Source organism: Euleptes europaea, chromosome 11 (assembly GCF_029931775.1).
Source record: "Euleptes europaea isolate rEulEur1 chromosome 11, rEulEur1.hap1, whole genome shotgun sequence".
Classification (NCBI taxonomy): Eukaryota; Metazoa; Chordata; class Lepidosauria; order Squamata; family Sphaerodactylidae; genus Euleptes; species Euleptes europaea.
The window spans coordinates 40642062-40668076 of NC_079322.1; the positions used below are offsets into that span (position 1 = coordinate 40642062).

The 26015-nt window shown below is 40.3% G+C and overlaps 1 protein-coding gene across 1 annotated transcript in view; it reads left to right on the plus strand.

The window, feature by feature from the left end:
- Positions 1 to 26015, plus strand: part of HIBADH (3-hydroxyisobutyrate dehydrogenase) — an 80076-nt gene continuing 54061 nt past the window's right edge. The window contains exons 1-4 of the mRNA XM_056857532.1: positions 1 to 110; positions 10483 to 10643; positions 11475 to 11584; positions 14234 to 14355. Coding sequence (XP_056713510.1) covers positions 29 to 110; positions 10483 to 10643; positions 11475 to 11584; positions 14234 to 14355 — 475 coding nt within the window. The 5' untranslated portion in view covers positions 1 to 28. The remainder of the gene's footprint in view (positions 111 to 10482; positions 10644 to 11474; positions 11585 to 14233; positions 14356 to 26015) is intronic.

Genomic DNA, 26015 nt, shown 5'->3' on the forward strand with positions numbered 1-26015 from the left:
GTCGCGGCGTCGGAGGCGGGGAAGCAGCATGGCAGCGGCGCTGATGCTCAGAGCCTCCGTCAGCTTGCTGCCTAAGCAAAGACGGGTCTATGCAGGCAGCATTGCAATGGGTAAGGCTCTCGCTGCGCTGGGTTGCTCGAACCGGCTTGCAAGGTGATTTGCACGCCACGAAGATCTTTGCACGCAAGATATTTGCACGCCAGGCCTCCTTTAACACCAGGGGCGACAGTATTGCTGCTGGTTTCCTCTCTCCTCCCCTCCCGTTTGTCACCTCAGGAGGGTTTTGTTAAGAGTCGGGGCAAATAGTTGGGGCAGATTCACCGGTGGCCTATGGTAGCGTTGGAGGAGAGAGTTGGTAGGTAGTGACTTAGTTGTGACTTTGCTGGGGTGGGGGCATGTTCCTTCCAGGCTTGAAGGTTTTGTGGTTCCTCACCTGGAGTATGTGTTGGCATGCTTCAAGGGGTTGCTGATCAAGAGCCTTGTAGAAGGGAAGGGGTTATGGCTTGTGCTTGGTGCCCTTTACAAGTTTTGTACATGCCGTTAAAACACCACGCACGTTGTAAAATTATATTGGGCGAATATCAGAAGTTATGTCAGCTTGAGCAAAGCCTCGTGTAATAAATATTTTCACGTGTTTACTTAAAATAACACATGTGGTGTTAAAATGGGCCACAAAAGTTTATGTGACGCTGGTGACCTAAAGCATCAAGTTAACAGGACCCACAATCTATGCTCATATTTACTTTCCCCCAGAACACTGATGGTTTTTCTAGCCTAAAACTTGGCTTTGCTGTTTTATTTGTGGCTGTGATCCTGAACATTTTAATACACGTAATAAACTTTACAGGTGTGATTGGCCTGTTAACCATGTACCATATCCGTGTGTTTAGAGTTAAGCATGGTTTAATGGATTTTTATCAGAAATTAATTATAGTTGCTCATCTTTCAGGGGCAGCAGCAATTGTCTGTACTGTATTATTAGTGACACCAAATCTTAACCTAAATTACCATTCTAGAAGAAAATGTCTATAGACTACTGATGTGCCCATCAATGATTCTTGGTATGTGTATTGGTACATTACATTTTACATTACATAAAGAGTACTGTGGATGTAAAAGATAATGTACTTTTTCACCCAGAAATGCTCTCTCTGTGTGCACCAACCCTCTATAGAAATATGTACACTTAACATTCAACGCTAGGTTACTAATATTTAACCCCAAGTGACTTGAACAAAATGCATATTATTAGATTTTTAAAGGTGGCACTGGGCTCCTGTTTTATAATCCCTTCATATCCTTTATGCAGAACAAAATTTGGCTACGTACTAGTGAATTTCAATAAAGCAAACCCGTTTACCTCAATAAAACATGTTGAATCATTGAGAGCGTAAGTCTGCTTTCCCCAATTCAAATGTCACCTTCAGCAGAGAACTTACAACCTGCCTCTAATATCAGAATAATAATAATAATACTGGTTTACCTATGCAGGATTGTTGTAAGGGTTATTATGAGAATACTCAAGCAACAGTATATACAAATTCTAAGTATTATTGTAAGTGTTTTCCAGTAGTTGCCAATATTTTTACTAATGTGTCCATCTCCCCCACCCCCATCCTTTTTATCTTAACAATGAATTGGAAATTTTTATTAAATTTCTTGTGCTCTGTAGTTCACAATGCTAGTTGATCCCTGGGATAAACAAAACTTTCTCTACCCATTGTGAAACCTGCTTGGGAATTCTTAATAACTGTTATACTTAATTTAGAACTTTTAGTTGAGCAGTGCTGTTCCTATTTGTCTGAATGAATGTTATGAATGCTGTGTAAATATGCTGTGAAGTCTTTTCACTAAGTTATGGCAAAAATATATTCTATTGGTTCTCGTAGGTTATCCGGGCTGTGTAACCGTGGTCTTGGTATTTTCTTTCCTGACGTTTCGCCAGCAGCTGTGGCCGGCATCTTCAGAGGAGTAACACTGAAGGACAGTGTCTCTGCTGGGTTTGAAGGACAGAGACACTGTCCTTCAGTGTTACTCCTCTGAAGATGCCGGCCCCAGCTGCTGGCGAAACGTCAGGAAAGAAAATACCAAGACCACGGTTACACAGCCCGGATAACCTACGAGAACCAATGAACTCTGACCGTGAAAGCCTTCGACAATATATTCTATGTTTGCCTATTTAAGGCGGTACTAAGTGCTAATATTATATATGAAAGAGAAAATGTATAGTATTTGGGGGGTTGTTTGGTACATAGGGAATTCTCCCTTGTTTGCATCATCCTTTCCAAAACGTTGATTAAGATGAAATCGTTATTGATTTCCTTGCGGCTTCAGACAGTGGGAAAAATGGATTCCGTTTAAATATTTGTGAAGCTTGGTGCCTATGCTTACTGGTTGTAACATCCCCTCTGATCAGGTATATTTGGAGCTTTTTTCCTTCAGTCTTTCACCAAAGGAAGAGCCTCTTCTGCTGGAAGAAGCTTCACGCTTACCTGAAGCCTTACCTGGCTTACCTGGGTAAGATCCAGTCCATTGTCTGTGGTACTTGCTACCCTGCTGGGTTTGTAGGACACTGTATAATCAGGTCACTGTATAATCAGGTAACAGGATTTAGTTCTGTGAACTCTTGAACATGGGCTCATTCAAACCAGCTGCAATAGTATTGAATAAGCAAGTGACAAAGAAATATTAAAGTAAGAGTTTATACTATTTCTGTAGGAGGGTGGGAATCACAGAGTTTTATACAGCCCTGCTGAAGTTACTTTGAAATCTTGGGACTTTGCAGTGTGTTTTACATTTCAGTCTCTTTAGTCTGCCTAGCAGCAATGAGATTGTCTGCTTGAAGATTCTACTAGTGTAATTGAACTTCACAGGTAGCCTCTTAGAATCAATACGATTAAAATAATATTGCTGGATTTCAGCTACAAATAGATCTTGCTTGATTTCTAGGGTGCCTGGAAACTTCAGTATATTCCAGTCTGCATCAATATATATCACAGCTAGGGTTAATATTGCAAAAACCTAGAGGGGAAGTGAAAGCCCCCACAAATCTATTGTATCTGCATTCTTAATTCAGTAATGTGTATAATGGTAATCAATAAAAGCTTTGGGAATGATATACATTTAAGGCATATTTTTCATGACTGGTATCCTGTGCTAGAATTGATCTGTGTAGGTTGCTGAACTCAGCAAAACGATTCAGTACTGGTTTGATCTTTATTAATATACTTTAACCTATTTTTTAAAAATACCTTTGTATCACACCTTTCCTCAACAGGCGCTGTCAAAATGGCTCACAAAATAAAGTCCTGCAATAATTGCAACAATATAATTATCACAGAAGGCAGCTGTAAAATGAATAAAATCACAGTTTTTTAAAAAGTTTGTCTAAAACTATAATATTTTGTTTATTCTAACCATTTTTATCCTATCCTTCCTCCAAGAGCTCAGGATGGCATACATGGCCCTTCCTTTTTCAATTTTGTCCTCACAACATCCCTGTGAGGTAAGCCAAGGTGAGACAGAGAGACAATGACTTGACCAAGGTCAACCTAAGTAAGGCTGAACCCAGGTGCCTGAAGTGTTCGTCCTGTGCTAACAGTAAAACCCTAAACACAGTTACGCTCACTAAACTCAGTGGATTTAGAAGGCTGTGACTCTGTTTAGGATTGCACTGTAAATTACTGATTTCAGCAGGTGAGACATTCCTCTCTCTTTTACTAGAATCTGCTTGAATATAAAAACAATTCAATAATGTGTTGATAATTTATTTTCTATTTTGGAACAAAAGTAAATAAGAACAATTGTTTTCTTTCTTCTTGCCTTGTCTATTTATTTGTAATTCATCTTTCTCTCTGAGATTTAAGGCAGATTACAGAATATAAAACAGTGTAATCAGACAGCGCAAGACAAGCAATGAACAATGTGAGAACACACAGAGCTGAACAGATATATAGGTGTTGCCCTTTTTGACAACACTGGCCATCTGTTGACTGAAAAACTGTTCATCCTGTGAAGCTTGTTGGTCCATGCACAGATCTGTAGAGTGAGTCCCAATCATTTATAAGACTGATTTCCAAACTGGTAGAGATGGAGAGATAGAGGAATTGATTATTTCTTAGACACTTCTCTGGGAAATGGCTTGAGGTGGCTTGTGGCACATTTAAAATTAATGTGAGATAATAAAAGCAGCCAAAACTTTAATAATCAAATGGCAATATTAAATCATAAAACATTTTGTAAGCTGAATGAAAAATGAACATAATCACACAAAGCAGCAGATGAACCAGGAAAAAATAGCATAAGATAATCAATAAAAGGGGGCCAGCAAAATAAAATATGGTCAGATGGGATGAAGGGGAAAGCATCTAGAAGGCATGAGGAGGTTGGACAGTTACTTGAACTAAGTCATTGATCTGTTTATGCATCACTACTGATTATATAACTGCAGTGCCTCAAGGGTGGCTGTTTCCAGGCCTTTCCATTATGAGATGTAAGAGTCCTGACCTGGATGGCCCAGGCTTGCCCGATCTCAGATGCTAAGTAGGGTCAGCACAAGTTAGTATTTGGATGGGAGACCTCCAAGGAATCCCAGGGTTGTGACACAATGGCAAACCACTCTTGCCTTGAAAACCCTACGGGTTCTCAATATGTCAGGTGTGACTTGACGGCAAACACACACACACACACACACCAACAGCAACCACTGGGTAATATAGAAAAATTGTAGAAGCTTTGGGGAAAATAAGCAATCAATAAGCAAATTACAAGATTCCTAGTGGAAGCCAGCCTGCTTACACTACATGTGTCCTTCTGTGAACTAGTCGAAGAATCAGAACCCTCCCTAGTGTCTTGTAGCAGTGCCCTAAAAAGAGGGGAAAGGGTCTGGGAGGGGGGGGGGAGCAAAGATCTAGGTACCTTTCAAGCAGAATTCAAAGAGAGGGTTGGTGTGAGGAACAGGCTTGGGAAAGGAGGAACGTTGGAACAGACTAACGAAGTAAAGCAACAAGTTCTATATGTAGCCTGATCTTGCAGTGCAGCCATCTGTTGTGTCACTGGGGAATTTGGTGGTGTTTTGTGACTGGACAAATATTAAGTTCTCTTCTCACATTAGGGAAAGGTTAGAATCTTAACTGTCACTGGACAGGTTTGAATTTTGCTTTGTGGAGATGCTAATAGGGAATATGTCTAGATCAGGGGTCCCCAAAGTGGGCAGTACCACCCTTCTGGGGTGGTGGAGAGATCCAGGGGGTGGGTGAGGGAAAAGGGAGCAGTATGTATGGGGGTGCTAGGGTTGTGGCCTAGGAGGCAAGGGGGCGGCAGCCCAAAAAAGTTTGGGAACCACTGGAATAGGAGAGAGAGGGATGGCCGTGGCTAAGATTATTGAATTACCTAGGTGGCAGATATGACTAATACTTGGCAGCAACAGGGCAGGAGATGGGTAAATGCATTTGAATAGTGGCCCAGAGAAGTCTGCATCCTTAGAAGTCAGTGTGGGGGTGTAGGTTATTGTCCTGCAATCCCCAATTGTCAGTCACAGCCAGAAAGTTCATAAACCTCAGAGGGGCATGGAATTAGAGCCTTTGATTAGGCTCTGTTGGAGCTCCCATTGGATCCAGACTACTTCCTCTTGCAGTAGTCTCTTAATCACTCTGAGCCTGATCTTAAATCCCCCACCTGAGTTTCAATACATGGTCCTATTCCTGCAGTTCTGCCACTGAGGGGTCCAAACAGCAGGTTTTCTGGCTGTAGGAGCGCTGGGAGGTATCACTACTCATGACAATCATTGTGTCATATTAATAGGCTTTGAAAGTATCCTTGGTTTCAAAGGTGATTGTTTTACACATACCTTTATTGGCATAATTACATACTTTAGCCAATGATCGAAACAGGATATAAGTACAGCACCCTTTAAATTAGGGATTAGTAATAACCCCTATAAATTATGATTTACAAATATACTAGTTAAAAACAGTTTTAATCTTCAGCACCTCAGCAAGAAATTGAGCTACCATCGCCGTTATTTCAGGGATCGAGTCATTCAAGAGAAAGTGACATTTCAGTTCGTTGCTCAAAGATTTTTTGGTAGCTAATAAAGCAGACAATAGTTTTTCGCGGGTACATTCATTAAAAGGACAATCTAAAATAATGTGATCAATAGTATCGATTGAATTAAGATTACACGAGCATAAACGTTCATGCTTTGGGATTTGGGAATATCTGCCGGAAAGCATCTTAGATGGGAAAGCGTTTACTCTAGCTAATAAAAAAGCTCTACGTTGTGTGGGATCATCCAAGGAAGAAAGATAGCAATTTTACCTATACAGTTAGTTAAACCGAGCACGGCAGGCGAACAGATATATGGTTGAGCTGGTAGGAACCTTTGGAATTCAGTATCTGTGAATCTCTGCTTAATGTATTTGAATATATAAGTTTCTTTCTGCCAAGGATAGGTCGTCAGGGAGATTCTAATTTGATTTATTCTATCTCTGATCAATGCATCCCAGGACGAGTTGTGTAATTCATTTTTTACTTTGCTTAGTAGGGAGGCAGGTACATCACTGAACCAAAGCTTGAGCCAGTATCTAATCGCTAAGGTCCAGGCTTTAGTCTCAATCAGACTTTGACCTGTTAAGGTGATTGTTTATATGGTAATATAAATGGAAAATAAATAAATTAAAAAAATAAAATACATCAATAGAAAAGGGAAGGGTTGACAGTTGAGTAACACCATCCCAAAGCCCACCCTAATGCATGGAACTAGTGCGGTTTCCTATGGAACCAAGCCACCATACAGAAATACTTTCATAGGTCAACTCTCTACATGGAAGTTTTTACAGAGCACTTGGCAAAGCTATTGGTTACGTTTAAAGGGAGGCGTCATTTTAAGTAACTGAGTCTGGATGGATCCTTTACTCTTTTGACAAGATCTTGTTTTTATCTGTACTCTGGAATGTAATGTAAGACTCCTAAGTCCTGGGAAGCTGGGCCTTCCGGCCTCTTTGCAATAATTCTACCCTCTTTCCTGACCTCTTCCGCTGTTCATAGCGCATGTCTCTTTCTCTCTACTAGGGTAGCCAACTGCAGCTTGAAAAATTCCTGGAGATTTGACAGTGGAGTTTGATGAGGGGTGATAGCACAGTGGGGATATGATGTCATGAAGTCCACCTGCTATTTCCTCCTGGGGAACTGATCTCTGTATTATGGATATCAATTCTAATTCTAGGAGAACTCCAGTCCTTACTTGGAGACTGGCAACTATACAACTGTAACGCTTCATGCATCTGCAACAACCGATCCGTTAGTGTATGAGGTGCCATAAGACTGTTATTCTGCAAGCTAATAGGGTGTTTTCTTCTACAATGTTCTTATTTAGCTAAAGATGTAGCAGGAAAATTATAACTAGTGTAAATGTCAGTACTGAGATACAGTCAAATTGTTGTGTCTCTCTTTTGTTATGTCAATCTTTCTTTTGGATAACGACAGTGAAGTATCTTAGGCGTTAACGTTAGGACTGTTTACCAAGTGGCCCAGTGCAAGGTGTTGGTTTGTTGATCATGGCACTAATTATATTATTATGTGGTTAATAGATAAATCCATCTTGTGGTGACTAACAAGAAACTTATAATCAGATGCTCTCTAATAAATTAAGTGCTTTTGAGTCAAGGAGGATGCTTTGTATATAGTGTCTGATTGCTTCCAGATGCTTAATAAATGCTATTTTTCATTCAATAAACTGAGTTTTTGTAGTTGGTAAATTACAAAATTGATCTTTAATCATATTCCCAGGATGATTCTACTGCCATTAAAAAAAGTGTTTCTTACTACTAACAGTGAAACAAAAAACAGATGGTTGTTTCGGGCCCTGAGTTAGGACTATATTTATAAGAGGAAAATACTGTTCATTGTCTTGTTTCAAATTGTACTGTTGCCTAATATCCTTTCATTAATGCATGCAATGTCATTAGTGCCTAAATCGGGGTACCCAGTATGGCACCCGTGGGCTCCATAATGCTTGCCGACACCTTTCCTGGGGCCCATCAAGCTTTTTTTATAAAGTGGGCAGTGCCAGTTGGGGCTTTCACTCATCAGGGCTTCTGATTGGCCAATACAGTTTGATTGGTGAAGCAGATTTTTTTAGAACTTGCTTTCTGCAGCAGCTGCCACCACGGAAAACATATTTTCACTGTGTGGCAAAGGTGAGCCACACAGAAAATAGTTTTAAATGAAGTGTTTGTTTTAAAAGGCATCTGGTTAAGCAGAGTTTCTGCCTGAAATGTTGAAGTGTTACTATTAGAGAAATGAGTAACCTCACTTCATGACACTCTGTGGTTGGCTCCATTTCTTCCACTTACCACCGTGTATCAGAATTCCAAATGTGCCCTCAAGCTCATAAAGACTGGAGACCCCTGATCTAAATTATGACTACAGGATACAATCCTGAGAGAGTTTAGTATCATTTGAACTTCAGTGGAGCTTGAGTACAGTTACCTCTGAATTACATTCCTAGTGCAAGTTAGGGTTGCCAGGTGCCTGCTGGCGGGCAAACCCCCAGCAATTTACCCCTCTGCCTGCCGACCACCTGAGGGTCAGCGGGCAAACGTGCATGCGTGCGTAGATACCGTGTGCGTCACTTCCGGTTTAGAACCGGAAGTTCCACCTTATACCAAGGTATAAGGCCCCTTTCGAGGCAGCACTTCTGGTTCTAAACTGGAAGTGATGTGTGTGCGTCGGTGCGCACACACTCGCACATTCACAATATCAGAAGAATAGCCTCCCACCGGAGGAAAGGGGGACCTGGCAGCCCTAGTGCAAGTCCATATTGATAGTATCATGTTATAGTTTTCATACATAGTTGACAGCTTCTCTTGTCATTCAAGTGTCTGTCATCATTCTAATTTACATGAATGTTCTACTGATGACAGAGAATAGTTTTTAGACTCCTGGGTGGAGGGATTAAATAACTATGGTGTTTAAGTTTCCATTACACCTTTTAAAACTGAATCCTTAGGCCATAAAAACAAAATTGCTATATGATAGTAGTTTGCCTTCGTTTGGGCTTCTGGTGGACAGCTGTCTGTATACTAAGTTATAGCATATGCTAACTGACTGAATTGGTGGACAGGAAAAGGAAAGAGGATAACTATGCATGGAATCTGAAAAACGATTCTTGACAATGCAAGGCTCAATCCCCTTGCTTTGTAATTTAAGAACAATGAAATGGTTGGCAAATCCAAAACAAATAGCAGAACCTCTTTTATAATTGAAGATTTTCTTTTTTAAAACCTTAAAGGATTTGCATAATGTTTGGTGACCAGGCCTTGACAGAATGATATATAATAGAATTTACTGTAAGTGTTCTTTCTGTAAAATCACTGGGTTTTTTTTTTAATGGAAGAAGTTTATTTCACTATGAAACAGATGCTTTTTGTACACTGATCTGGGTAACTTGCAACATTCCACCATGAAATAAGTAGTTTCATGCTTGTGTGAACTTGAATGTTGTGGTTAGTGGAAGCTATCAGTGGATTTTTGGGAAAGAATTAAAAAATTCCTTTGTGCATTGTGCTTGATAACAATTTCAATTAAGAGTGTGGAAAGGGCTGCTTGGCTTCGGAAACGGGAGCAGCTTTCTAGTGATTCATAAGATGGGTATTTATCTCTGTCATAGGTATGCTGTCCCTTGCTGATGGATGCTCATGTAGATAGGCCAGAAGTCCATTGGATTCTATGCAGTTGTCACTGGATTTCACTAGCCTTAAGCATGCCTGACATTGCTAGTTTGTTTGTGTATTACACAAGCTTAGGAACTTGCAAGGAATTATGATAGGATGACAATGTTTTAAAAAATGACTTATTGGTTGCAATTTGGAATTGTGTCCGCCCTCCCCTGTAGGATTCTTTAAGCTTTCAAGCTCATTTATTTTCATTAACTTACAGAGTCTTATTTTTCTGCATACCAGGGGGCTCCCCAGTATGTTGAGACCCCTGCTGTCTGTTATAACCTTCTAAGGCCAGTCTAACTCAATGGGCTTAGAATGGTACAACTTGGCATAGGGTGGTACTGTTGAACTAGAGTCCCAAGCATACATAATAGGGATTAATTCTCTTTGAACACGGTGGAACTTAATTCCTAATAAGCATTCATAGGATGACTCTGAACACTAGAATTGGTATTTAATGCTTTAAAGCACATCTGTCTGTGTTTAGCTTTATAGACACTTTCCTTGCATTTTTTGGAGTTAAGATCAGATATTGCAATTTTAGGTATGGCATGATTCTAAACTATGTTTAAGAGAACTTAAAAGATTAAAAGATTGGCCGAAGTGGAATTAAACTTGAGATGAAATGAAACTTTAAGGGTGTACATTAACCACAGTTTTAAATCTGATCAGTAAAAATAAAGTGTTTGTATTTACACATTTTATATAATTTTTTTTAAAATAAAATATTCTTAGATTGAAACTTTTGAATTGCAATTAGTGTCTTCTAGGGCAATGGCTTCCAAGACCCCTGTTGGATTCGTTGGTTTGGGCAACATGGGAAATCCAATGGCAAAAAACCTTATCAAACATGGCTATCCTGTTATTGCATATGATGTATTTCCAGAAGCTTGTAAAGAATTTCAAGACGTGGGAGCACAGGTATAGTAAGCATCCTCTTTTCAAATTTGCTTACTGGGTGATTGGGACAGACCTAGCTTTAACCCAGAGGTTTATTCCACAGCATGCATGGCGTGGCTCAGAGATGTAAGTTCATTTATTTCTCTTCTGTGTCTGAATATTTTTTTAAAAACACAACTGATGGTAAATTGGTGCTGTTCTTGGAAAACGCACAAAAACTGTAAATAACTGGAACATCATAAAACTCTATTGCTATCTAAGGTAATGGATAATAGGGCGTTGTGAGGATATACAACAAGCAAATTAAAAGGTTCTTTTCTGTCCTCTTGAATCAGTTGTTTATGGTCGTTATTAGCTCTGTTCACATGTTACAATAAATTTACGTACGTAATTCCTGTACATGCATATATCTGTTAGTGTGAAACAGTCAATGCACATGCACTTGACGAATCAAACTCAGGACCAGTATCTGGATAAATATGGGGTTTGTATCACATGTTCAGCTGTACATGCATTGACTGTGACGTACGAATTGCTTAATGCACATACAAAGAACAATCAACTGTACAGTATACACAGATTGTACTTGTGTTCACTGTTAACTTGTAGACAGGGCTTTAGTTTTCTCTTTTGCCTTTCTGGTGTTATGTCTCTGTTAATTATGTTGTGATTAACATTCATAGTAGCAGTGCCATGCTGCAAGATTTCACCCTTTTGTTGTGTTTTTGTAGTTTTTCTACATTGCACAGTTTGTGCCCCTGTAGGAACCTGAAAATCTCCAATACTAATTGTAAAAAGGGTGATCTCCGGTAAGAAACTGATGACTCTCTCTTTTTTTATTTTCCTTGAAAGGTGACTGATTCCCCAGCAGATGTGGCAGAAAGAGCTGACAGGATTATTACAATGCTTCCATCTAATCCTAATGCAGTAGAAGTTTACACAGGCAACAGTGGAATTCTAAAGTAAGAATTTCTTCCATTAACTACCTTTTAACCTTTTAATACCAAAGTACAGATGGTTTAGTTTAGTTTTAATTACATTTGGTCTGAAGCATCACTTACATTAATTTTTTAGTTTAATAAATATTTTGGAAAGTACTTGGTTCAGTTCAACAAATGGCAACAGAGCGAATCCAACCATATGTGTAGCAATACATGTCTGGGGCCAAGTGATGCAAGTTTGTGCATGAAGCATTGTCTGCCTAAGAATGCAGCCTTCTGCTATGCTGGCAATTCTGGAGAGAACCATGTCCTTTATTTACTTTATTCATGTTAGTTTCATTCCACTTACACACTAGTATTCATTCAAAGCCGCTTACAGTGAAATAGACATAGCAATGCAATTAAAAAGTAATAAAAATTAAAGTGAAAAGTGATAGAAAGTTCATGCTGTCACTGAGGAGAGAATGGACACCATTCCTACATCGTATACATTTGATCTTTGCATAGAAATATTGCATGCTTTATTCTGACACTAATCTTTTAGCTCCAGTGTTTGGTTTTATTTATTTATTTATTTTTACTTTGTTCAAGTATATGGGTTGGATCCCACCAGCTTGTCTGCTGGCACAGGACAGGGGATATGCCAGGGATTGTGGGGCCTGTGTGGACAAAAAATCATGTGTGGCAAGAGCTGCGGTGAGAAAGGGAATTGGGTGAGTTTGCCCCTCTTGCATCTGTGAAAAAGAGGGATCCAGCCCTTCACCAGTATGCAGGAATGCATGTTAACATGCGAGGAACACAAGTGGTATAATTTTCCCCACAGCATACGTGTGTTGAAAGGGTCCACAAATGTGTATGTTAGTATTTAGTATCTCAGAGGTCCAGGGTATGTAGCCAACCAACCAAAGAAAAAGGCCCCTTACTATTAATATTGAGTGCAACTTACCTATCAATACTTTTTAAAATTTTATTAACTTTTTATTGAGAAGATGGAAAGTCAATAGTAAGGGAAACATGCATTTTATCACAAGGTCTTTTTTCCTCATGCAGTCTTACTGTGTGTGGCCTCATTTTAAATATGAATGAATTTTCCTGCGCTTTTTCACTTCGAATCTTCCCCCTCGCCTTGCCAATCACTGCTTGAGGGAAAATGTCACCCATCTTCATATTTCTACAGTCTGACTGTGCTATGTAACATATAAAGCAACTTGCTAATTTTTTTAATTGAAAAGCAGGCGACCCCTAATATCAGTTTGAAGTACAGTGAATTTTGGTCTAAACAAGACTAATACTGCAACTATAATGCACAATATACACATAGTTTAGAATTTACATCTTGCTAAACTATGTTAGGTGATGTAGTTAGTATAATCAGGTGTGTGTGTGTGTTAAGTGCCATCAAGTCGCTTCCGACTCATGGCGACCCTATGAATGAAAGTCCTCCAAAATGTCCTATCTTTGACAGCCTTGCTCAGATCTTGCAAATTGAAGGCTGTGGCTTCCTTTATTGAGTCAATCCATCTCTTGTTGGGTCTTCCTCTTTTCCTGCTGCCCTCAACTTTTCCTATCATGACGGTCTTTTCCAGTGACTCTTGTAGTCTCATGACTTGACCAAAATACGATAGCCTCAGTTTAGTCAGGCCTGATTTGATCTATAACCCGCTGATTTGTTTTTTTTGGCAGTCCACGGAATCCGTAACACTTTCCTCCAACACCACATTTCAAAGGAATCTATTTTCTTCCTATCAGCTTTCTTCACTGTCCAGCTTTCACACCCATACATAGTAATAGGGAATATGATGGCATGAATTAATCTAGTCTTGGTGGCCAGAGTCACATCCTTACACTTCAAAATCTTTTCTAGCTCCTTCATGGCTGCCCTTCCCAGTCTCAATCTCCTAATTTCTTGGCTGCAGTCTCCCTTTTGGTTGATGGTGGAGCCAAGGAATAGAAAGTCTTGAACAATTTCAATTTCCTCATTGTCAACCTTAAAGTTGTGTAATTCTCCTGTAGTCATTATTTTTGTTTTCTTGATGTTCAGCTGTAGTCCTGCTTTGGCACTTTCTCTTTTAACTTTCAGCAGTAGTTGTTTCAAATCTTCACTATTTTCTGCCAATAATGTAGTGTCATCAGCATATCTCAAATGATTAATGTTCCTCCCTCCAACATAATCAGGTAATGTATAGGTTTCCCCCCATTTATGTATAAACTCCTTTTCTACTGAGAATAACTGTTGTTGGGGAATTAATGAAATAGTATATATCAAGAGCAAAGATCTTATCCATTAGGACTAGAAGAATTTTGGTTACCTCCAAAACTTTAAGGTTATCATGGTAGTGCCTGTGCCTAAGCAGTGAACACATGAAACTGCCTTATGCTGAATCAGACCACTGGTCCTTCAGAGTCAATATGGTCTCCTCAGACTGGCAGCAGGGTCTCAGGCAGAGGTCTTTCACATCACCTACCACCTGATCCTTTTAGCTAGAGATGCTAGGGATGGAACCTGGGACCATCTGCATGCAAAGCAGAGGCTCTTCTGCTGAGCCATAGCCCCTCCCTCAGTGTTGCCTTTATTGCAAGATGGTAGCAGTAAAGAATGTTGGTGTTAATTCTCTTTGTCAGTATTTGCCATAGCTGTAAAGTTTCAACTCTGTTTTTTTTCCCCTTCAGGAAAGTGAAGAAAGGATCTTTGTTAATAGACTCCAGTACTATTGATCCTGCAGTTTCCAAAGAGCTAGCTAAAGAAGCTGAAAAAATGGGAGCTGTTTTTATGGATGCTCCTGTTTCTGGTGGTAAGTCCTTGCTTATACTACACCTGCACTTTCACTTGTTTCAATTAATTATTTACAGAAGGGTGTGTGTGTTTTTCCTTTTTGGGGGGTTATACTCTGACATGCATTCCAAGCAGGGGTATGCACCTGAAATACTAGAAGTAGGACTTACATATGTTACTGTTAGGATTCATGTTCCCTGTGCCAATTTATTTGATTAGATCCCTCAGAACATTTCCATGAACAGGTGAGAGGAATCTTGGCCAGTTCCCCTCTTATTCTGTTTCTGTGGGGTCCTCAGCCCCCCAGGAGGAGCATTTCAAGAGACATTTTTGGATGCAGCAGGACAAGGGAGGTCCCCTCAGCTGATTAAAATCCCCGAGCACCCATTACTTCACTCGCTGCCTTTTGTCTCTTTACCTGGTACAAGGTAGAGTAGTTTTGTTCATCTCAATCTGAGCTGCAGGCCTTGTGCTGGGGAGAAAACAAGATTACAGTGAGGCAAATAAAGGGTTCCAAGACCCTTCAGGAACCTGCTCTGAACCAACCAGATGTGCTGACTTGGAGCTACCCTTTGGAATGCTCATGGCCTGACCTGAGCAGGCTCCTGAAGGAGAAAGCTTGAGGACCCCTTACTTCCATCTTGCCCTCTCCCCAGCATGAAGTAGAATGGGCTTCTGAAGCTTCCGGCAAGATTCAAGCAAGCTGGTTCTGCAGAGAAGAGGCAGGCGCTTTGCCTGTCCTTCCCCTGCATCTGTACAGAGCCTATGGATCACATTCATTCCCTCATTCTTTCGACTTCTATCCTGCCCTTTCCTCACCAAGTCAGGCTCAGGGCGGCTCACAATAAATTCCAATAACAATGAAAATCACATCACTTACCATTTAAAATCCTCAGAAAACTGCCACAAAACTTCTATACACAATTAATAAAATACTACAACACCAATTTAAAGGTTTAGAAAGAAGTATTAAAGGACTCATACACAGTGATACGCATAGAGATACAATAAAATACATCGTCACATTGGCAAAATATGTTCACTCATCATTTAAGCATGTAGAAACAATCCTTTTATACTTATGCTTTAGGAGAAGGCCTTCCACCCAGCAGAGAGTCCCATTTATCGTACAAGTGACAATCATACATACACAGTTGTGGAGTAAAGATTTACAAAGTTATTGAAACATTTTTAACAAGTAAAGTGCATCTTTACTCAGCTACACTAGAATTAGGAATAAAGGGGTTTACATATGTTCCAATTCTAAACCTATCAATCAAACCCATGTTATTCCTTTGGGAGCTTATTTACATGCATATTTGTCAGCCTCACATGCTAATTCTCTGCTGTTTTATGCCTGCGAGGCATGTTTATGAGTTATAATTGTTAATCTCATTTGATGTATTTCGCTGAAGACATTATTCAGTTATGTGGCCTAATGTCAATGAATTACAATGACCTCATCTTCCAGTTGCAAGAAAACATACAATGCTCATAACTCTGCCGGTCACTTGTTTTCTAAATCCCCACACATTGGCCAGTTGCATTGCTTAATCTTAGTCCTATGCAAATTTACTTAAAAGCAAGTCCTATCAAACAAAAAGTAGGACTGACAGTACATTCCTGAGCTTTCAGCATGCGGGGACGGCGTGGCAGAGGCGCTGCCGCGGCGCCTCCTGAGCAGTTTCCCACCCACCGAAACCTTGAAAAACGCCTTTTTGCGGCTTTTTTCTTTTTAAATGGGGCTTTTCGCCCCGTTGAGAATAGTGAGGCTGCGCCTGCTAAAAAGCAGGCGCAGCCTCACTCTTCTCCCTGCTGGTGTACCTGGGGCGAAAGGGGACAGGTGGCTGTCTACAGGCAGCCCCCCCCCCCCGGAACACTGGCATGGGCTTTTACACAATGGGGAGGGGGCAACGCTGGCACAACCCCTTACTGGCCTCCTGAGGACTTTCGTCCTCAGAAGTCAGGAATACGCTGGCTGTTACGAGTAAACAAGGCATTGGCTGATGTTAGCATCATCTTGGTTGGGAGAGCTTTGAATTTGGCAGCTTCTCAAACCATTCGGCTCTCTCCCAGGTGGTGAAGAGAAAAGGGAAAGGTAGGAGGAACACATCAGAAATAGGGATAATTTTATCATTAATATGGGCTCAAAATAAAACTAGCAGTTTTATTTTAGAAACAAAGCTGCTCCATTATGATTATATAAAGATTGTGGAGATGTAGGTGGAACGAGGAATACGACTGTAGAGCGCTAAGTTATAAAACAAAACTCCTTGCAGGTAGAAAATTTAGCACGGAGTGGAGTTCTAACCGCACCATCTCCTGCAGTGCTACAGTTCCCCCTGAAGGGAAGTTTTAGCACAGGGAAGCAGTTATTTTTTTTTTTGCATTTAGCCTAATAATTAATTTTGGAGAACTTGGAAGCTTACATTCTGTTTTGTGTTGTAAATGTGACTTGCAGGCCATTCCCCAGAGGGTTGGCTAAGGTTCAGCAGTGGTGGGGAGAAAACCCTATATGCTCAGTGGTACTTTGATAATTAAAAACGTTATAACTACATATATACCATATAAGTATCATATTGAATTATTGTATGTGTGAGTGGAGGTGACACGTAGATGATACGGTAGTCATGTGGCTCTTAGTTCATGGTAGTTGCGAAACTGGCTCTCCATGAACTGCAGAGTAGGTACTACTGGTATAGAGTAATGGCTACCAAGTTGACCACTGAAAACTAGACTTTTTGAATTCCATAGTTCTCTGCTTATTGGTGATTAAACTTACGTTGTAACTCTGTGCTTAGTGGGGGGGGGGCGTTGACCTTGGATCGTAACATTTTCCTCTAAAGAAGTAAAAGAGCTTACTTCCTTCATTATGGTAGCACTGAGGTCGCTGCTGTATTGTGTGTTGGAGAAACAGTTGACATGCTTTGATCTATGGAGATTTTTAAAGTAACTAAGCATGGGGGAACATGATCAGCAGCCTCCATACCAGAGACACACTAAGTTATAGTGTTTATATTATAGTAAATAGTCCAATTTAACTGGTGTCGTTTACTTTGGAACATGTTCAGTTTTATAGGCAATCTTACTGAGCGACACTCTTAACAAATTAAGCTGTAGTCCTAGTTGGAAGGTTCTAGCGAAGACTGGCTTCATTCCAACTAGGATCGCAGTAGCGAGAGTTGTACTGCTGAACGGCTAAGGAGTATGGAGGAAGCATGAAGATCAGGCTAAATCTAGAGTAAGGCTGATGTAGAAACAAATGTGATATGAGAAACCATGCAGGATACTGGCAGTGTACTGACCCAGAAATGGGTCACTTACACACAGGTTGTTTGCCCTGGTTTGGATTTTATTGGGAAGTGGAATGTTTCCCACTTCCACGCACCTCCCAGGTTTCCCTGTCTTCCCTGCCATCTATCCCAAACTCCCTTTGCTACAAAGTTTTTTGAAAGATCGCCCCAAAGCCAGGGTTACCGCTATATGGATAGGAAGTCACAGCCCTGCTTATGTGGGCTCCTTTTCTGTGCCCCAGTCCCCTGTAAGGAAGAAGAGTTGGTTTTTATGTGCCGACTTTCTCTATCACTTAAGGAAGAATCAAACTGGCTTACAATCACCTTCCCTTTCCCACAACAGACACCCTGTGAGGTAGGTGGGGCTGAGAGAGCTCTAAGAGCTGTGACCTGCCCAAGGTCACCCAGGTGGCTTCATGTATAGGAGTGGGGAAACAAATCCAGTTCACCAGATTAGCATCTGCCGCTCATATGGAGGAGTGGGGAATCAAGCCCGGTTCTCCAGATTAGAGTCCACCACCACTGGTGAGAGCCATTTCCTGCCACCTGAGGGGGTTGTGTTTTTTTAATCAACATATCGTTATTATGTTATAACCATGTGTATTCATCAGGTTATCTTGAAATCCCAGCTTTGACTTCAAAAATTCTTTCCCTCTATATTTGAAGAAATAGAAACATGCATTTCCCCAGTGAGAGGGGCTAGACTTTTTTTAAAAAAATAATGAAAACTAGGAATTCAGAGTGTGATAGACGCATTGTTACAACATTAAAACAACATGACAGCAGGGCAAGGAAAATGGGTGGCGCGAGAGACTGAAGATGCAGGGAAACCTGCCATGTAGGGCTGCTGCACTGTATTGGCAGCTATAGCGGCAACAAGGAAACCACAGAAGCTCGCCCTGTAGAAGAAGAGTTGGTTTTTATTTCCTGACTTTCTCTACCACTTAAGAAAATCTCAAACCGGCTTACAATAACCTCCCCTAACCAACCCCACAACACACCCTGTGAGGTAGGTGAGGCTGAGAGAGCTGTAACAGAGCTGTGACTAGCCCAAGGTCACCCAGCTGGCTTTGTGTGTAGGAGAGGGGAAACAAATCCAGCTCACCAGATTAGCGTCCGCTGCTCATGTGGAGGAGTGGGGAATCAGACCCGGTTCTCCAGATCAGAGTCCACCGCTCCAAACCACCACTTTTAACTCACAGCACCATGCTGTGTAGAAAACAACAGGGCGTGATACTGTCAGTGAAGCTAACATGCTGCACAGATCGAAGGCTCATAAGTAGAACTGTGACTAACCCTTCAACAAGATAGGATAGCAGCCTAAGCCATATTGTGCTTTAAATAGAACTGTAGAGAGAAAAATCAGGTGGTCTTGAGTTTTCCCAGAGCGCAGCACTGTGGAAATGTAAATGAAAACAACAACAACAACAACAAAAACAGGTCTGTCAGCCCTGTCCCTGAAGATTCAAGGGCTAACAGCTCTGGGACAAATATCTGAGAGCAACTGAAAAGGCCGAAAGATCCATGTCTGTATGCTACTTTGCCACTGTTTGCGTATTTTCATTTTCCATTACGCTCCCTATCTACTTTTGTATAAGCACCGGGCCTCGGCGCTGAAATGTAATTTGCTGTTCTCCACATTGCCTGGTCAGAGTTACCGTTTCTGTTTCATCTTGCCTATATATGCCTGAGGGAAACTGGAATATGTTAAGTCATTTATTGAGGCTGTAGTGACAAGTGTAAACTGAGAATGAAGAAAGTGACTCCTGTGTGCTCTTGGTAGTCATAAGAGTCTCTTTGTACACACTGTGTCACTAGCGTGGCATTTGCAGCAGTTGCTAGTGTCAAACTGAAGTGTCCTTTATAGATGGTAGAGTGTGTGCGTCTGTGTGCATTTTTTTTCCTTAATGGAGAAAGTAACATAAGTTGAATGGAACCATTTTTGCTAATTTGTATAAATGATTCCTAGAAGATTGAAACAGTAGGCACTGGAGCTTGTTAAAAACTTTATTTTACAAGCTCTGAAGAATTTAGAAAATGGCATGGCTACTGACTTTTTTTCCTTCTTAATTCAAGCCCTCTTATAGGCTTCATTTCAGAGCCAGCATCAAGTCTGTGCTGTGCTTGTCTTTAAAATACAAACATGCACTCTTGCTCTTTCTATTTACTGAATCAGAACCCTACTGTTTCCACTAGCGCTGTGTCTAATTTATGATGTGACCACAAAAACTAAAATTATTTATATGTTGGCACAAAACAGCACCACTGTAGTTAAGAGTCTGTTGGCATTTCCATTATAAATCCTCCCTTGGAGAAGTTTATAACTTGGCATTTTTACTTTGCTTCAGGCTGAAACATGTTGTTTCTGTCAAAGCTCAAATTCCTTTTGCAAAAATTTCATTTAAATAAGGTGGGCCATTAATTTATGGTTGAGGCCTAGTAAGCAAAGTAGAGTTTGGGCATGGCATTTAATCTGGGTTTCTTACATTTGGTCAAACTATGGTGAAATAAAATAGTAGGGGGTTTTAAGGGACTTTCCAAACTTTCTTTTCCCTTTACTAAAAGGCACAAGCATACATGTCCTAATCCTTTGTGTGATAATTTTTTTTTGGCATAATGATGTACATTTTTGTTTTTCCTTGAGAAAAATTGGGTCCTGGTATGTCTAACATCTTTCCAGTATTTAGAGGTGCACTAGCTATAAACTGGTTTGTACAAACAGCTCAGAGCGTTGATATATTTATAGCCTTGTACAATCTGAGACCAGGGTATCTGAAGGAATCCCTGTTCCCATATTAACTTGTCTGATAAGGCTTTCTTCAGAAACTCTGGTGTATGTGTCTTCTGACTTTGGCAGTGAGGCAGGTGTCTCCAAGAACGGGGCATTCTTCTCTGAGATGATACCTCATTATGGAACTCTCCACCATCATCCGTTTGCCTGCCACTCTGCTGAATTTCCAGGTCCATGTGAAAATATTTTTTATTTACCCAAGTTTTTAGTGTAACCTAAAATACTTTTTTCCTGAGCTGGATAGCCCAGGCTAACCCAGTCTCATCAGATCTCAAAGCTAAGCAGGGTCATCTGTGTTTAGTACTTTGATGGGACACCCTGGGAAGTCCAGGGATGCGACGGCAGAGCCAGGCAATGGCAAACCACCTCTGAACATCTCTTGCCTTGAAAACCTTACTGGGTTTCCAATAGTCAGCTGTGACTTGACAGTAGGAGTATGCATTTGGCAAAGCCAGACTGAACCCCCCAATACCTCTCCCTCCCTCTCCCCCTCACTTACCTGCTAGTTAACAGAGCTCTACCGCTGCAGCCTCAGAGTTCCACACGGGACTCTGAGGCAGCGGTGGCACAGCCCAGTTTGCAGCTCTGCACACAACTCCTCTGCCGTGGCCTGCAGGTTCCATGTGGGACTCAGAGGCTGCAGCGGGTACAGAGTTGCAAGCCCGGCTCGGCCAAGCCCAGCTTTCAACTCTGTGCACAGCTCCTCCGGCTCGGGTTCCACATGGGACTCGTCGTAGGCATCCTCACAAACACACCCTGCCACTGGACTTCAGGTAAGTGAGAGGAAGGGGAGATGTGGGAGTAAAATTCAAATTCGGGTATAATGGACCCAAATTTATTTTGGGAATCCTGGTTATTCCGAATATGTGGGTTCAGAAATATACGGAATTCCCTTTTTCTGGTGTTTTTTTTTTTTTTGCACACTCCTACTTGACAGCATTTTCCTCCCCCAAAATACTTTTTAGCAATCCTCTGTCTCTGCTTATTCTTAGCAAAAAACATTCTGGCTTATTTGATGAGGTAATTCATGCTTTGTTAATTAGGTATTAGTCTCTTTTACGTTTGTTGATGTCATATCCTAAAATTGTCTTGGTTATTTAAATATTGCTTATCATTTAGAAATATTTCACTAAACAAATAAATAACTCAACCAAAAGCAAGTTTGAATGGGTATCTGGCCTAACTGCTGTGTGGCTTATGAGCTTTGGCATATCTGACACTCACAAAAGCCTTTGAAGGGAACTTTTCTAATTGTCCTTTTCCTGCCCTTACATCTTATGAGCCTTGCGTCTGTTACTCCGTATAGTTTGTGAGGAAAAGGCCCTATATACTTCCTTTCTTCCTTATATCATCTGCAGATAGCTACTTTCTTCTGAAGATCTTTCCCCCTCCATTTCTTTCCCCATTCCAACGGCATGGCACAACTGATCTGAAAAGCCAGGCTATGTGCAGAAGTACTGGAGTACTATTGTCACAAAAGCACTTTCATGGTTTTATTGCCAAGGGGGCTTTGCACTAGAAATTTAAATCAAATTAGAAACTAATTTCTTGGGCACAACCCAATAATTTGGGGGAGAATATTTTCTATTTTGGGGTCTTAAACAAGTAATTCCGTGTACTCTCTCAGAAATACAATTCCAAGAGAAAGCTATGAGTATTCAGTTGTTTTGTAGATTAGATAAACTGCAATATCCTTTTGAAGCATATTGCAATCATATGCTCTAGAGACTCCAGAGGAAGTAGAGCGGTGGGATTTTTGAAGCACCTAAGTGGCTGCCATGTGCATAAATTCCATTAAACAAAGACCACTAGCTTGTAAAGATATTTGTTGCTGCCACCCTGAAATACTGTAAGCAGCTCTCATGTCACTGGGGTAATATTTAAAGAATCCAACATAAAGGGAGGGGCTGATTGCATGGGTTAATTCCCATAGAATCTGTGACCCATATGTGACCCTGCATGGTTGAGTCATTTAAATATTACCCAGTCCATATGCGGAAAAAAGCTTACACATTAATAGAGAATGTATATATAAATTTATACTTGAGTGTAGCTGCTCCAGGAATTAAAGGGTGGTTCATATCATACTATACTCCCTACCCTGTGTTGTTGATTGGGACTCAAGCCAACTAAATTGTGTTTAATTGTAAACTATGATTCTGATTCCCAGGATTCAAAAACAAAGCACTGTGTTTGGTACTTTTTTTTGTAAGCCTTAAAAAGAAAGATGAGATATAACTTCTTAAAGAAAGAAACTAAATATGATAAAATTATTTTGAAGCAATTTATGTCTTATTTTGCTTGTTTTCAAACTCTGGTGTATTACCAGAACTGCAACTTCTCTACCAGTTGAAATTTTCATTAATTGCATGACTTCAAGAATCTTTGTAAAAACATAAATGATGGCAGGACTCCTAGAATTATTAGGGTTGGCAGTACTGAAATCTCTAAAACTTCAAGAAGGTTTGCAAGAATGGAAAACTGAAGTGACATCCATTTCTGCCTATTTGCATGCTTCAAATGGCCCAAATAATGAGATTGGCAATTGTCAGGGAGTGCTTCATAATGACTTGTTCTGGCATAAATTTAGAAATGTTGTTGTTTTATTGCGTAGCCTTGTTGAAATTTTGTAAAATAAATGTTTTTGTTGAAATATTAATAGCTTTAAAATATTGAAAAGATCACTACTAAACCAGTCTTAAATTAACCGATTCAGCTAATCTATTCAGCTATTGGTTGCTTTCAAGTGACTCCCTGACTTCCCAGGATGCTAATGGAAGCACATTCTGTTTTCTCTTCTGGCTGGAGCTCAAACTGCTGTTTCCAATGAAACCTCTGTTGAGGAAACAAATGGAATTTTTGATGTTTTATGGTGTTAACTTTTGATTATCTTCCCACTGATAGAGTAACAAGAAACGTTCCTTAAATTCCATTTTAACCTTGAATATCCAGTAGTAAAAACAACCTCTAAAATTTGAATATTGTGATAAGAGGAACATTTATTTGGGCCAAGCTTCATGTGATGTTTGATTTCAAACTTCCAATACAGCATTGTCTTAAAATAGATGTGAGGTATGAGTTAGTTCTCACAGTTCTAGGTAAGGGAGAGTTAACACTTCTGGACTGTTTCCCTTGTTCAAAATTCCCTCGCCCGATTGCTTTACATCCCAGTCGAAAAAAATGACAAATACACGTATCCGCAAAGTATTCATTTAGTACAAACTGCATAAAGTGTATCAAACAGAACACCCTGACCTGGATAGCCCAGGCTAGCACAAACTCGTCAAATTTCAGAAGCTAAGCAGGGTCGGCCCTGGTCAGTATTTGGATGGGAGACCATTAAGGAATACCAGGATCGCTACACAAACACATGCAATGGCAAACCACCTCTGAATGTCTCTTGCCTTGAAAACCCTACAGGGTCTCCATAAGTTAGCTGTGTCCTTAGGAGAGTGGTTCAGTTAAGGTTTTTGCAGGTTACAAATACAGTTAGCCAGGAGCTCTCAGCATCCTCCGACATGATTGAATGAATATGGCTTTGGATATCCTTGTGTTTTAAAAGTCCATTGTATGTTTCAATAATTAACAGTCAACATTTATGCCACTTTTTCCACCAATTTTCTTCTGATCTCCAGCATGACAGAGCTTGGAAGTTAAGCAGGGTCGGCTGTGGTTAGTATCTTCGATAGGAAACCACCAAGGAAGACAAGGGAAGGCAATGGCAAACCACCTCTGCTCATCTCTTGGCTAGAAAACCCCATGATCCTGGGGTTGCCATGCGTCAATTGCAGTTTGATGGCACACAGTCATTATTGTTAAATACAACAGCCAGAAAAGGTTAGGCTACAATGCTGCTTAATGATGTGCTGGCTTTCCACAATTAAGCTGTTTTTGACAAGGGAAGAGCTGCTCCATTTTTGTCCTCTATTTGCATTTTGAAGCGGTACAGTCCCAGAAAAGCTGTTTATACCACATGATTTTCCTGAGCATGTAGATTATGACTTCAGTCTGCCAGCTTGGTATCCTCATTTTACAACTGGAAAACTGATGGTAATGTAGTAGCAAGGATCAATGGATTGATTACATTTCTTAGAACATGAAATATAAAAAGCTACAGACCCTGAAATTAAATATTGTATCAGTGAAAGCAGCTTCATTCCTAAAAATTAAGGTAGAAAGTCATAGCTGTAGTTCTCCAGAAGGGTGTTGAACTCAGTAACTATCCCTAGTAGTGTTAATCCTGAATTAATAGAAACCAAATTGGGGAAACTACCACTTGTATTCTTGGAATTAAACAGATGATGGGAGACTGTGCAGTAGCTGTTTGTTTGCCACATGGCGGCTGTAACTGCATAGAAAAGTAGTATATAGCTTTCATTTGTGCAATAAATTCAGTATTGCCACTGGCTTTCAGCCAAACAAAACTTCAAAATTTAGCTATGGAAAAAAATGTCAAGGGGTATGCTCAGAACTACCTCTGGCATTGCTTGGTAGAACCAGATTTTTGGTTGGGCCCAGACTAAGTTGGCAGATTCAACTAATCCCCCCTTCCCACTGTAGGAACCCCCTCTTGTTGTTCCTTGAGGTTCCTTATTCCCTAAGAGCTGCACTTCACAGAGATCAGTGGGCTGCAGTGGGGAGGGAGGCAAGAAAGTTTTATTAAAACTCAGTCTAGATCCACCCCTTTAAACCGACTTAACTCAGTTTGCCCTGAGGAATTCTGGGAATTAAGACCATGTGAGGCTATGTACTGATTCCTGGCTCTTGCAAAACCGTTCAACTAGTTCCCAGCTTTGTGTGTATGTAAAACAACATGTTGCTTTCCTAAAATGTGACGTCCAATGAGGTGATTGTGTACAGTCTATGCAGATTATTTGTAATTATTAGGTGAAAAACTATGTGTCAGAAACCACCCTAAACTTACAATGTATTACACGATCTCCTACATCTGTGTGAGCTAATTTCCACTATTTCATCTAGTATAAAAATGTATGCATTATTATCCTAAACACTCAACAGAAAGCATGAACTAATGTAGCCCTTTGGGGGCTGGGAACTTACTTCACATTAAGGTTAAGGTCATTGATTGTCTGCCAAATAGTTGGTTTAGCAATGGCAGGAAAAATTGCAGTTAAATCAACATTCATATTTCCACAGGAAGACCTGCTGTATAAATCAAAATTCTTTTAAAAGCAATAAAATCACACTGTAAAACCAAACATTGCCTCTCAACTTGCAACATTTTCCAGATTATTAGAATACTTATTTTGCTGCAGGTATTTTAGAAGGTGACAGTTGGCTAGCAATGTGTGTCATGCTGGAGATCAGAAGAAAAGTGGTGAAAAAGTGGCATAAATGTTGACTGTTAATTATTGAAACATACAATGGATTTTTAAAACACAAGGATATCCAAAGCCGCATTCATTCACTGATGTCGGAGGATGCTGAGAGCTCCTGGCTAACTGTATTTGTAACCACTCTTCTGCAAAAACCTAAACTGAACCAGTCTCCTAAGGACACTTGCTGAAGGCTGTTTTCAAATTGCACTTCCTACTATTAGCATTTTTAATGGTATATGATTTTAAGCTAGGTTAT